The 14706-nt window shown below is 48.3% G+C and overlaps 1 protein-coding gene across 1 annotated transcript in view; it reads right to left on the bottom strand.

Moving 5' to 3' along the window:
* Positions 1 to 9286: 9286 nt before the first annotated feature.
* The window catches only part of LOC149361335 (uncharacterized), a 61110-nt gene continuing 55690 nt past the window's right edge, over positions 9287 to 14706 (bottom strand). Inside the window, exon 2 of the mRNA XM_089568048.1 lies at positions 9287 to 9359. Within this exon, the coding sequence (XP_089424174.1) occupies positions 9287 to 9359 (73 nt within the window). The remainder of the gene's footprint in view (positions 9360 to 14706) is intronic.

A 14706-nucleotide genomic window follows, 5' to 3' on the forward strand; every position in this document is an offset into this window, starting at 1 on the left:
CTGAACTCATGACGGATACGTGCGCGCCTGTATCGATCAGGGCTCGCACAGGCACTCCATCGACATGAATGGCGAGCAAATTATGGTGTGCGCGAAGGGCTAATCGAGGATTTTGGGACTGGGGCTGTACTGCAGCATCACCTCCAGACACTGCAGCGTCTAGTTTTCCGCTTGCGAGCGTCCGTAGGGGCCAGGAGAGGAGCGACGGCGTTGGGGCGAACGGGACTGTCGACGCAGGGGGGACGGGGAGCGGCTGGAGCGGGGAATCTGGCCGTCGACTGGAGCACTGTGCTGGGCTGGAGGGGGCGTGTAGTGGCTGGGCTGTTCGTCGTCACGGTGGGAGCTGGGAGGACGGTATGTGCTGCGACGGGACCAATAACTTCGACACTGGCGGGAGATGTGGCCAATGCGGTGGCAATTGAAACAAATGGGCCTGTCGTCGGTTGTCCGCCAATCGTTAGGGTTTCGGCGACGTGGAGAGGAGTACGAAGGTCGTCCAGGAGCAATCGCAGTGATTTCGGGTGGTGGTGAAGACCGTACAGGGCTGACGGGCTGGAAACCAAGGTTTGCAAGCTCTTGGCGGACGACAGCTTGTACCAGAGAGATGGTAGGCAAGCGGTTGTCGCCATCATGTAGATGCAGGGCGGCAGGGGACATAGCTTCGAGCTCGCGTCGGATGATGCGGGTCACATTTTCTGGAGGTGCTGGAGTTTCCCGGTGTCGCAGGTCTTCACATGAAGAAGTCACAGCCGTGTTGGGGAGGCGTGTGTACGGCTGGCTAATACGCCTGCTTTTGGCTTCCTCGAAGCGTCGACATTCCTTAATAATTCCGTCGATGGTAGTGCAGTTCTTGTATACAAGCAAGTTGAAGGCATCGTCGGCGATTCCCTTCAACACGTGGCTGACTTTGTCAGACTCGGGCATGTTGGCGTCAACTTTGTGACAGAGGGCCAGCACATCTTGAATGTACGACACATAGGACTCCGTAGATGTTTGAGCTCGGGAGGCGAGGTCCTTCTTAGCGGCAAGCGTTCGGCCGAGCGGCCGTCCAAACAATTCGCGGAGTTTCTCTTTGCACACGTCCCAGCTGGTCAAATGGTCTTCGTGCGTCTCATACCAGACCCGGGCGGTGTCGTTTAGATAGAATATTACATTTGCGAGCATGAGGGTCGGATCCCAGCGGTTGTAGGTACTCACTCGCTCGTACATGCTGATCCAGTCGTCGACGTCAGTGTTGTCGGTACCAGAAAATGTCCCAGGGTCACGAGGGGGAGAAAGAACGAGTGATGTCATGGCCGGGGCTGAGGTTTGCTGGGCGGCGTCTTGGGTCATGATGAGTGAAGGCAACTGGCGACCGCTGCGGAGCTCCGTCGTCGGTAGACGTAGGGGAAATCCGCACCTCCACCAAATATGTTGCGGGAAAAAATATATTTACAGATATTTACAAATAGACAAGAACAGCTGCGAGCGGCACCGAGAACACAGTCCGAACTTCGTTGTCGTCTTCTACTCTTCCCACTCGTGCAATCGCTGTTTGTCGTCCTCGTCTACCCGCTTCAATACGAAACGCCTTTTCAGGCGCACCAGCCCTGATATAAATGAAGAAAAGAAGCTCCACTTTCTGATGCTTGGCGTGAAGGAGCAACTCGCCGGCCTGATCCGGGATCCTCCATCAACCATTGCCGAGTTTGTAGCTGAAGCTTGAACAATCAAAAATGCCCTTGATGCCCGGGCCCGTCACTACAACCGGCCACTTGAAGTGCTGACGGCAAGCTTTCATTGAAGATACCCAAGCAAGGGGAGATAACCTTCGAGATATAATACGCGAAATTGCTCGCGAAGAACTTCGCCGACTGTTGACGTCCCCAACAAAGCCGGAACAAGAGACTCAGGTGGCGTCACTCACGGACATTATCCGCGAAGAAGTACTTCATGCACTTGGCTCCTCTTCACCGGCGACGCCAGAGGAAGCTACAGCCAGGACCTACGCTGCAGCACTACGCAGTCCTCCGACTCGACGACACTATTCAAGCCCACTTCGACGGGCACCAGCTCTACAACTGCGACGGCCCCTAGCTCCCGCAAGCACACATTACGAGTGGCGCAACAACTTTAGAAAATGCGACGAGCCGCGGACTCCCGTCAACCAGCCACTGTGTTTCTATTGTGGCCACGCCAGGGACATACTTCGCCACTGCCCGTACAAACGCATCGGCCTGCGAGGTTTCGCCACCGACGCCCCACGCCCGCTCTCCGGCGAGGGACCAAGGGAAATTGACGACTACCTGCGTAGAGGGGAGTACCTGTCATCAGGCCGTTTTTCCCGCTCCCCGTCGCCGTCCACCGCACGTTTTGAATCACCGGGCCGCACCTACGCCACAGCTGTCCGAGGAAGGTCCCCTAGCCCTCGTAGGGGAAACTAAAAAAAACAACGTAGGGAGGTCAGGTTGCTTGCCGAAGAGACGATGAAGATCCTCCAGTGACCACGCCGTATGAAGGCGCCGCACCCATTACGCCGACGCCGCATACAACGACAACCTCGACCACGACGCGAACCACCTTCACAACTACGACGCCATCAAGAAAAGCTCCGAACACACGCCCGACCCACGATTCACATACCCGACGAAGCCGTGACCCGACGCTGAGGACAAACGTGCAACACACGAGCCAGCACATCCGACTTAGAAGTGGGTATTGACGGCCGGAAAAGCACCGCTCTAGTTGACACAGAAGCCGATTATTCGGTGATGAACGGACCATTAGCTGCGCAGCTGAGGAAAGTAGCGACCGCTTGGGACGGCCCGCAAATTCGCAACGCTGATGGCCACCTCATTACGCAATCAGGATGATGCACAGCGCGAGTGAATCTCAATGGATATACCTAACCCTTGACCTTCGTAGAGCAACAGCAATGTTCGAGCGAAGTGATCTTGGGCATGATCACCATCAGCCTGACTACACCCACTGCACGGCAAAGGCCTCTCCCATGTCTCTCCAATTAACCCTGTCCTTTGTCATTTGCCGCCACTGTATCCCCGCAAACTTCTTAATCTCATCCGCCCACCTAACTTTCTGCCGTCCCCAGCTACGTTTGCTTTCTCTTGGAATCCGCTCCGTTACCCTTAAGAACCAGCGGTTATCTTGCCTTCGCATTACATGCCCTGCCCAAGCCCATTTCTTCCTCTTGATTTCAACTAAGATGTCATTAACCCACGCTTGTTCCCTCACCCACTCCGCCCTCTTCCGATCTCTTAACGTTACACCTTAACGAATTAGCATTAAGAGGGAAGGTAGAGGAATTCAGAATGTCGCTGCAAAACAGATTTTCCGCTTTAACTGAAGAAGACGACCGTAGTGTTGAAAAATGAATGATAATCTTACAGCTATCGTTAGAGAGTGCGCCACAGAAGTAGGTGGTAGGATGGTTCGACAGGATACCAGCAAGCTATCTCAGGACACTAAAGATCTTCTTGGTGGGAACAGCCGAAATAATATAACGCAGACACAGAAAGAAACACATAGAACGTAGACGAAGCTGACCTTGACTCTTCTTTTAGCTTCCTTCAGTTCTTTCTTCTCGACCTTGCAGAAATTTTTGTTGATGGCTTCTAATGCTCTTGTGTTGTAGCTGCCTGAATCGAGCACTACAAAGCCGCCCTCTTTATCTGAAAGACATAACTTAGTTATTCTCCTTAAGCTCCTTTACAGTCTTTTCAAAACTATGCTTACAATGTCCGCGTTCCTTTTAACGGGCCAAGACGTCAACACCTTCAGCCACAACCCGGCTAAAGTCCTCTTCATTCGCTCTTGTTGCGACATGTCTGATAATGGCGAGCTTCTTTGCGGCGTGAAGTTTTGGGGGTAAGGCAAATTTTGGACCAAGTTCCAGTACTTCTTTTGAAGGACGTGAAAGCTGCACAGCTCCTATTGTAACTACTGGGTTCTTGCTTGTCGTAGCATGCTTCTTCCGGCCTTGCATACATATTTTCAAACTCGGTAGGAACCAAACATTCCACATGTGCTCCGTGCTAAACCTAGCGTTGGCCAAATGAAAACGATGAGATTTTTCGTCACAACACCTCACCTTGAGGAAGCCGGTGAATAAGCGGATCTGTCGCCACAACTCAGCTCTGATGATCTTCATAACTCTCCTTGCGTGCACTTCGGAGGGCGACAATTCTCCAAAAAGTGGCTTCAAGTCTTCACAAAGTAAGTTCTTCTTGATGCAACGTGAATAGAAGCGGGCACGACATGTGAAGAAAGCGATGTGATGGCACAATTGTTGCGGATCCAAAAGATGCGGGTAACATAAAGAAAGGCTCAGACTGCTATACTACTTTTAGACTACTACTACAGAGTTAGAATTCTACTAGAGAGTGCTACTCTTTTAACTAAAGATCTGATTAAGAAACGTCAAAGCATGATGACGTCTAACTCCACAGACAGGACAGAACTAGCAGAGCTATCGAAGTTAATAAATAAGCGCAAGGTAGCCGACATAAGATAGTTTAACATGGAGAAAATCGAGCATGCTCTAAGGAACGGAGGTAGCCTAAAATCAGTGAGCAGAAAACTGGGCATAGGTAAAAATCAGATGTATGCGCTAAAAGACAAACAGAGCAATGTCGTCAGCAATATGGATAAGATAGTTGAATTGGCCGAAGAGTTCTACACAAATCTATACAGTAATATACGGAATGTAATAAAGTTACTGAGGGAGGCAGTCGAGCAGAGCAATGGGACATGGTGCCAGTAACGAAGGAGGAAGTAACGAAAGCCTTAGGAGCAATGCAAAGAGGGAAAGTAGCTGGCGAGGATCAGGTAACAGCAGATTTGATGAAGGACGGAGGAGAGATTGCGCTACAAAAACTAGCCACCCTGTATACGCAATGCCTTGTGACCTCGAGAGTGCCAGAAGCTTGGAAGAACGCTAACATTATCTTAATTCATAAGAAAGGAGACGTCAAGGACTTGAAGAATTACAGACCAATCAGCTTAATCTCCGTTGCCTACAAGGTATTTACTGGGGTAATCGCTAATATAATGAGGACATCCTTGGACTTTAGTCAACCAAATGATCAGGCAGGCTTTTGTAAAGGACACTCGACAATAGATCACATTCACGCTATCAAGCAGGTGATAGAGAAATGCGCAGAATATAACCAACCCCATTATATAGCATTCATTGGTTACGAGAAAGCATTTGACTCAGTGCAAACATCAGCTGTCATGCAGGCATTGCGGAATCAGGGTGTAGAAGAGTGTTATGTCAAAATATTGGAAGATATATATATAACGACTGCACAGCTACTATAGTTCTCCACAAAGTCACCAATAAAATTCCAATGCGGAAAGGTGTCAGGCAGGGAGACACGATCTCGCCAATGCTCTTCACTGCCTGCTTACAGGAGGTATTCCGGGGACTGGAATGGGAACAGTTGGGGATAAGAGTTAATGGAGAATACCTGAGTAATTTGCGATTCGCCGATGACTTCGCCTTGCTAAGCCGCTGAGGACAAGAACTGCAAAGCATGATCAATCAGTTAGACAGGCAGAGCAGAACGGTGGGGCTAAGAATTAACATGCAGAAAACCAAAGTAATGTTCAATAGCCTAGCAAGGGAACCGCAGTTCGCAATTCGTAGCGAGGTGCTGGAAGTAGTAAGAGAATATGTCTACTTAGGGCAGGTAGTGACCGCAGATCCTGATCATGAGATGGAAATAACTAGAAGAATAAGAATGGGGTGGAGCGCGTATGGCAGGTTCTCCCAAATCATGAATTGTAGCTTACCAATATCCCTGAAGAGAAAAGTATACAACAGCTGTATCCTACCGGTACTCACCTATGGGGCAGAAACGTGGAGGCTAACAAAGAGGGTTCCCCTTAAGTTAAGAACAACGGCGCGAGCTATGGAAATGAAAATTATCTTGGGCATGGCTTTCCTTAATAAGCATCAGGCGATCATCGACCTGCGATCCAAGATGATCTCACTATCCACGGACGAGGCCACCCGTGGATAAGAACTCCGGAACATCACGTTGCTCTTAGTGTCCTGGAGGAACAAGTCAATGTCCAACTCCGCCCAAGCGTCATTATCTCCGTAGGTGCCACGGAAGCGAATAACACTGAAGCCATTATCGAGGGGAACATGCAGTTGCGTCTCGACCGATAAATCGGCTCCGCAAGAGGCATCGCAAATTCGCGGAAAGGACAAGCAGAAGTACTGCTGACAAACTTCAGCGAAGAATACAATCACGTTAACAGAGGACCGACGATTGCATTCCTCGGAAAAATATCCGACGTACGAGACCTTCGCCCTCTCCGACCCATCCGCAGAAGATTCGCCTTACCAAGAGAACTCGCCCACTTTCGACATAAACCCAGCCCTGCCCAGAAAGAGACAAGACCAAATCCGCCATCTCAATCGGAGCTACAGCAAGTGCTCTCGTAATCGCCGAAGTTCCGACAAACGCCGATTGAAAAGCCTCGCATTATAACCGACCAGCATGCCCGGCCCGACCACTCCGCCAAAGCCTCTACCGAGTGTCGGCGCGAAAACGACAAGCAATCCGGGACCAAGTGGAAGAAATGCTGCGCGACAACGTTATTCAGCTTTCAAAGATCCCCTGGGACGCACCTGTTGTTCTAGTGAGAAAGAAAGACGGTGCACTTCGATTCTGCGTTGAATACCGGCGCTTGAACAACATCACAGAGAAGGACGACTACCGCCTCCCCTGCATCGCCGACACACTGGACCACCTCTGCAACGCCAAGTATTTCTCACTGACCGACCTCAAGTGCTGCTACTGGTAAATTGAGGTCGATGAAAGAGATCGCAAGAAGACCGCATTCATCACTTCAGATCGGCTCTTCTGATATCACATTGTCTCTGTTCCGCACCAGCGACATTTCAGCGACTAATGGATACAGTGTTGGCAGGCCTGATGTGGCAGATTTGTCTGGTATATTTAGATGACGTTGTTGTCTTCCCCTCGAACTTTGAGGAGCACCTAGAAAGGCTTCTAACAGTACTAGACGCAATCAAATCGTCCGGACTAAATTTGAAACCACAGAAGTACCACTTCGCCTACGAAGAGCTGCTGTTTCTCGGCGACATCGTTAGCAAGGAGAGAGTACTGCCAGACCCACAGAAAACATCTGCTATCGCAATGTTTCCGCCACCGTCCGATAAGAAAGCTGTGTGCGTATTCCTGCATTAAGGCCAAACCAGCCACCGGAGGACACCTGCATACCATCCGCAGACCAACGGACTGACCGAGCGCCTGACAAAACCATCGCCGATATGCTCGCCATGTATGTCGGTGCCGAATACAAGTCCCGCGACGTTTTCCTGCCTTACATCGTCTTTGCATACAACACCGCGTTGCAGGAGACCACACAGATGACGCCTTTTAGTCTCCTCCATGGCCGGGAGGCCACCACCACGCTACACGTCATGGTGGCCAATGTTGCCGAAAAAGATAACGTCGACGTCGCCGCCTACCTTCAACGCGCCGAAGAAGCCCGAAGATTTGCCAGATTTCGGATCGAGAACCAGCAGCGCCCCGACGCCGGACACTACAACCTACGAAGACGCAAAAAAGAATACAAGCCAGGAGTCCGCGTCTGGGTTTAGACGCCCATTCGCCGCCACGGATTGAGTGAAAAACTATTGCAACACTATTTCGGCCCGTACAAGGTTCTTCGTCGGCTAGGTGAACTGGACTATGAAGTCGTCCCTGAAGAAATGGTTGCGTCCCAGCGACGCCGCGTACGACGATAAGTTGTCCATGTCGTCCGGATAAAGCCTTATTATGTGCGCTAAAGGACGTTGTGTTTACACTCTTGGTGTTTGTTTTCGCGCATTCCGTTTTAGCTTTTTGTGGCCGCATTATGTACTAAACATCGGGTCGATGCCCCTTTGAGAGGGGAGTAAAGCCGCGAATGTTGGTAGTGTTTGTTCATTCTTCAAAGCTCCCGGCACACCGCTTGATCGCTTTGTTTGTGATGCAAGACACGCCTAGACTTATCTCGATTTATCGCATCCAGGCGAATACAATTCTACGTAGTGCCAAACTATTCTAGTAACTTTCCAAGCTTTATCTCGAAAGTTCGCTATCAGCTTTAAAAAGAGCATGGCCGAGAGCGACCGGCATTCTGTTCGACGACGGCTGATCAGGCTTGTTTCTACGCCGCCGCCGAGTGATTCAATGTTTCGCGGGCGCAAGCCGGCGCAAATAAAGAGTTTCGTTTGGAAACCATTCTTGTGGTTTTCCTGTTCCCCGGACTGAAGCCACCACCAAGTGGCAATATACATTTATACAAGGTGTTTCATGGAAGACTATGTAATTTTCGAAAAATAGCTTTTCGGGTTAAAATATGGGTTTTTCAGCATAGCGTTACCAGTGTTGGCGGGCACCAGAAAATTAGTCAATCGTCTTGAGTAGTACGCTGTTTAACTAAGTTTTATTAATAAACCTTTCAACTACGAGAGCTAGCCGTCTAGCTGCAATTAAGAGATTTGTAGCAGTTAGATGGATTGGGGGAGTCGCTTTGCCTGTATGCTTTCAAATACGCATGTATTTTCGCACGATGCCACCATATTTTCTTGAACGAAAGCGGTGAGGGTAATCGTGTTTTGTAAATACCAAAAATTGATATGGCTACTACTAACGACTGGGTACAAATCTTAATTGCAACCAGTTTCTCAGCTGCGTTAGTTAAAAGTTAATTATAAGAAGTTAGTTAACCAGTTTACTAAATACAAGGCACCAGCTTTCTGGTATTTGCTAACACTAGTAAAACTATGCCGCAGAAATCTTATTTCTGAAAACTTCTTTGTCTTCCCAGAAACACCTGGTGTATATAAATACTAGTCCCTTCCCTGAAGAACAGAGAAGTGAATTAATTGATTGTGTAACATGAAGGTTCAATGAGCCACATAACAAACCTGTGGAAAACGCTATGCATGCATACACAGACGCCTCTCTAAAACGGCCAAAAAATCCCACAGATTGAAACAATGCTTACTCAATTGTAAGAACATTAAAAGCTGAAACACTAGTGAATTAAAACTCGAACAGGGTGCTAAAGGTATGTGAACAGTCCACATCGATGTAGGGATCAAGCTTTGAGCTGATTTTAGTAGACATGCATAAGCACAGGAATACTTAAGTGACCCTGCTGGTTTGGTATTTGGCCTGCCATCCTGACACTTGTCTCTGATATCAGGCAGCCTGCTTTATGTTACTTGTCTGCATCACCAGCAGGAAGAGGTAGCGTCCTATGGATGAGATATGTGCATCAACAGCACCAACAGGTAGCCACCTCCATGGCGGAATGCAGCGGCAAGAGAACTGCATAAGAAACGATTCCAGGTATACAGCTATAGTAACTTCTTTTAGAAAATAAAGAGGTAAATATGCTCTACAACGCAGCACCCTGATTCAGTTTGATAAGGTTGCCGAATAACAGCATAAGCAGCAGTCACAAGGCTAGAACCTAATATAACGCTTCTTTGAACAAGAAAAAGCTATAACATGCTCTTGTGTTCAATTCTGCTGCCATATTCGAAGGCCGACTGATATTTACATTAACTGACATTACCATGTTGTGTGAAATACGGCTACCAAGAGGAGATATTCATGTGAACGTAACATGCAGGCCATCAGATATGAAAATTATTTCCCGCGTTTTTTGACTGGTCTGTACAAAAATTCAGGCAGCTTTTGTTCTAAAAAGCAGTAGCATAAACACACTGCAATATGACTTCAGCACGTTTCTTTCTCTTAAAGCAGCTAGGGGAAAGTAACTTAACTTCTCTTCCTGTTCATTTTATTTACCTGCATGTAGATAATATAGCACCATTTGGAGCTATATGAGCTGTTGGGGCAAAATGTGTGAACAAGACTATACAGGCGAGCAACTTTGTCGGGCAACCAGAGTTGCACTCTCTAAAGCAAATGAATCACCATATTAAGGCACACACTGCGTCAGAAACAATGCTTGCGAGTAAAGCCGCATAAATATACTAGCGATAAAAGCCTCAGCAACGTGCCCATAAGGAAGCAGCTGAACACGTAGTTTTTTGTTCGTCCCGCAGCGCATCTCTCCAGCACTGAGGCCTGCCCATATTTATTTAGGTCAAGAATTCAAGGAACGCAAGTAAACAAGTGTACCAATGAAGATAAAAGTGAGTACTCAGGTTATTCTTAAGGCAATTACCTGTCACCAACTGCAACATTAAATGCGCCGTGAAAGTAACTGAAGTGATTTGCACGGCATATTGCAAACCTTGATGGCTCGGCAGAGAGGCAAAATCAAATGCGTCGGTTCAAGTAAAGCAAGAAGTCTGGTTAAGGTCACGACAATATTTATTGACGTAGGCTCAGCTTGTGTAATGCAACCAGCAACTGAATGTAGGAATCAATAAAAACAGGAATGAATAAATATTCGAATGGTTCCAAATGAATTTCAACTGTACAGTAAGTCAATTGCAAGTGACAAAGGTAGTGTAAAAGAAAAATTACCTCAGCAATGCTCATGACATATCGAATAAACGATTTTCTTCTGTAAAGCTTCAATAATAAGCTTTACAGGGATTCCTGTAATGCAAGGATAATCTGGTAAGATAGGAGTTATAGATGCTAGCCGTAAATGTGCTTCTAAGACAGAGTGCTCCACTTGAACGCTAATATTAAAATATGTATTGCCCATTCGGCTATGTCTGCCATAGAGTTATTACACCAATGGTTCACTTCGAACATGCCATACCTTGTAAGAGGCAGGTACTAGTGACGTAAACCAATAAAACTTAATTGCTGCTTTTATGCAACTATATTATTGTCAGGAAGCGCATATTCGTTTTATTTGATATGTACTGCGGCCAAGGTTCCCAAGCATGAGATGCATAGGTGAAAAAACTAAAAAGCATTACACAATATAACAGAATGCACTTGACTAGAGCAGTGCTTTCATGACAGCCGCTACATATATTTCCTTTTTTCTGCTGCCACTTTACAGGTGGCATGCATGATATCCAGTATTAGTGGCTCATAGGCTGCACCAGCAGGTCTTGGTGCCATTTTCCTCAGGTAAAGGTAGCATTGGCTCGATGATGGATGAAAGCTGGTGCAATAGCACCGTGATGATACCACTGGAGCAGCTGTACAGAGCTTGACAGCGGGCGCATTTGAAAAAAAGGCTACATTAGAGCCATGCTTTCGTAAGCATCATCACAGAAGCCACATCCCATTACAACATAGAGCTGTTCAGCCCAATCTAATCGTAAATGGATGCTAATGATTAACTACCCATGGCTCGAACAGTTCGATTAAAAATGGTTTACAAAGTCAGTCATACTTTCTTTAGGGCAATTATTCGCGAATTACGTTATACTTTTATCGCTTGAGACAAAAAATTGGGGAATGACTTAAGTGTACTGAATGCAATTCAAATAAAATGAGAACAAAACTTCCATTATGTTATTATCTCAGCTGCACTGCAATGGAATGGTTCTGCTATTTTTAATCGCCGTTTCGTTGACCACATGTACTAAGTACCACAACACTTGATGTGAGTTTGGCGTAGAACGGGCAATTCTGCATATCCAGTGAGCACTGAGGCAGCAGAATCAAAAGACGCACGCCGCTACAAGCATTTTTCGTCCTAATGGTGTACTTTTCACGGGCTGCTCCTTTTCAGTCGGAATAACAAACCAAGACGCACCCCATAGTTCTCAGCGCGCAACGAAATTCTATCACATAACGATCACATATCACATTCTATCACATAAGCGAGCGCGTCAGAACACCTTCTGTATGCAAACGATCGCGTGGTGGTCGCATTTTGCAGCTCATTGCGCGTCACGGATCCCCCGAGAACACTCGGGCCGAAAGAATGGACCAGGTGACAGGTGTACCCACACACACGCACATTTAATACACTCTACGCGACACAAACACCAGCTCACAAAACTAACAAAACTAACACAAAACCCAATGCACACGGCCCGGGAACATCCAGTCTACTATCGTTCGGCGTTCGTGTTCACTGTTCGGTGCTGATGAAGCGTTGCCTGGGCCCAGTCAGTGGGATCTAGGTAACCGGCGTCGAAGTGGCGTCCTGAGTATTCAGGCTGGCGTCGCTGGCGGCGTCGTTGGCGGCGTCGCACGAACCCCCGGCCCAGGAGCCCGTGGAGGCGATGCTGGCGATGTTGGCGTGGATAACAGGGCTTGAGGCACCCCTGGCCGTAGGAGGTGGTTGCAACAGCCGTTGAATCCGCGGAACGGGCTCAGAAATGGCAGAAAGTCTACGGTGCGACGCCGTAGAACTCGAGATTACCGTGAAGTAGCCGGCGTTGCTCTCTTCGAGTTGAGGAGTTTTTTCGTTTCGAAACCTCCGTTTCTCTGTTCTCACCGCCCCTCCCCTTCCCCCTCGGACTGTTGTTGTGGCGACTGAGAGAAGGATAAAAAGGAAATTGCACGGGCTTGCCAACTGGCTCCAGCCGAACCGCCGCCGCTGCCACGTGCAGATAGAGGAAAGTTAAAAGATGAGAGGAAAAAGAAAAGACTTACGTCGCAGACACAAACGCGCCTGCCGAAGCGGACGCTGGCTGAAAAACAAAAAACAGATAAGCGGCCGTAGCCGCGCTTCGTGAACACCTCCCCTTTGGCTACACTATCCCTCGTTCTTTTATAACCTTGGCTTTGGTGTACGTCATCCTTATCGTACTGGCCATCATCTTCTCCCACCTCACCGAATACTTCTTTATCTTCTCTATTCTTGGGTTAATACAAGTCATGCTTATGGTCATCCTCGTAGCCTTTTCCAAACTTCTTTAGTTCCTACGTCTATTTCAAACTTTCTACTATAGGTAACACTGCTAACAAGACGTAAAGACCAAACAAATTCATTGCCAGCCCTCATTCATCACTCCGACACATCGCAGAAGTCATTTTCCAGTTCTGCACTTACATTCGTTAGAAATCACGGCAAGCCGTTTTCGCTATCGGCATAGGGCGCCGACCTCTCCGGCGTGACTTTAGGTACAGTGTGTGCCAGCAGTTTTCGAGAACTTCATGCGCGCAAGAACGTCTTCCTTAGCGCAGGAGCCATCTGTCGCTTTCCGAATTCAGTCACGCAACCGCAACACTAACGGGGCCGTACACACAAGCAACCGTCGGAACTCGTTTACAATGAGCCGTTTTAGCGTGCTAAAAACGGTAGTGTAGCGCGCGGCGAATATTATGCATGAGGCGCCCAATCCGCCACCATCGACAGGAAACGGGGCGCCAATGTCGCCTAACGTTAAATGGTCTAAAAAATAATTGGTAAAGCTCTTTTTGCCGCATAATTGCTGCATTAAAGGACGAAATGTTTTGTTTCAATTTCGTAGTCAGCAAGGCGACAATGACTTAGCTGAAAAGGTGCGACTACTCACAACCATCTGTTTCTGGCGGCGCTGCGAAAGAAAGCTTTGGAAAGCGGGCAGTTACAACCCACGCAGCTGGGGTCATGCAGAGCGCCACGGCCGCTGCACCGTTCCACTTTCTACCGAGTTCGGAGGCTATAGCCAAGCCCCTCGTAACTGCATCGCAGAATCAGAAATGATGATGACGTTGGCGAACGCTACGGTTTCGGTTGTTATTTTCGCACATTGTGTGGTTTTGTGTAATCTGCACAGCTTACCCCATGTCACTTATTGCACGTGCGTGTACCTTGGGAACGCGAGCGTTCGCACGCCGCAACAAAGTGACATGCGAAATTTGCAAGCCCGCGCTGCACCATCGCCTCTCTTTTCAGTGCATTTTAATCCAACCATTAGACACCTTGCACGCTCTTTGCGCGAGTGATTCCTGCTGGCAGTCTCGCTACCGTAGTATTTTGTGTGCTACATTGATGTTTGCCTCTGCCTTTCGCTGTCCTCTGCTCTGCCTCACGTCGACGTTTTCCCTCGCTACAGCTTCGTACCGTGTTTTGCGTGGAAGGGGATGCAACTGGAGATGCGGAAGAGGCACTGCGCTGGTGCTTTAGTGGTGCTCATAGTTGGGGTTGCTCACAACCTAGCTTTTTCTATACTGGAACCTCCTCTGTTGCTCAGTTATAGTGAAAAATGTAACAACTGAAGAATGAGGGCTTAAAATGCTCTAATTGCCATGCAGCGCCCTCCTGCAAAACCTCTGTTATCCAAGTTCAGTACAGCGGGCCGCTGTTACCAGTTTTCTCTCTACTCGGCTTTGTAGAATCGGCCTCAGAAAATCAACTACACCCATCCGTAAATTATAAGAAAACACTTTAACCAACCTCGATTCTATTACCCGCGTCCCTGCTCCAATCTTGTGCTTCATTCCCGATGTATATTCGTATTATGGTGGCAGCGACCCCCCCCCCCCCCCCCAAATTAACAAAAATAAAAATTAATATTGCCTTCTACGGCCGCTCAGGAACGAAGCGACTTGAGTTTACGAAGCTGTAAGCCTGCACACGTTGCTCAGAATTACCTCAGAGCGCGAAGCGGTAGAGCCGTTTGCGGGCAGGGTTTTCAGTGCCGTGCGATCAGCCGTTTCTGGTCGCTAGGGGAGGAAGGTATCGAGGGAGTTTAAATTAGGCACTCCCACGTGGAGTGGCACCAAGCGGACTGGGCGTTTTCACATATCGGGAAGTGCGAAGGGTAGTGTGAGGGGAAGAGAGTGTGCTTGTGGG

This window comes from Amblyomma mixtum, chromosome 2 (genome assembly GCF_055824585.1).
Source record: "Amblyomma mixtum isolate Tamu chromosome 2, ASM5582458v1, whole genome shotgun sequence".
NCBI lineage: Eukaryota > Metazoa > Arthropoda > Arachnida > Ixodida > Ixodidae > Amblyomma > Amblyomma mixtum.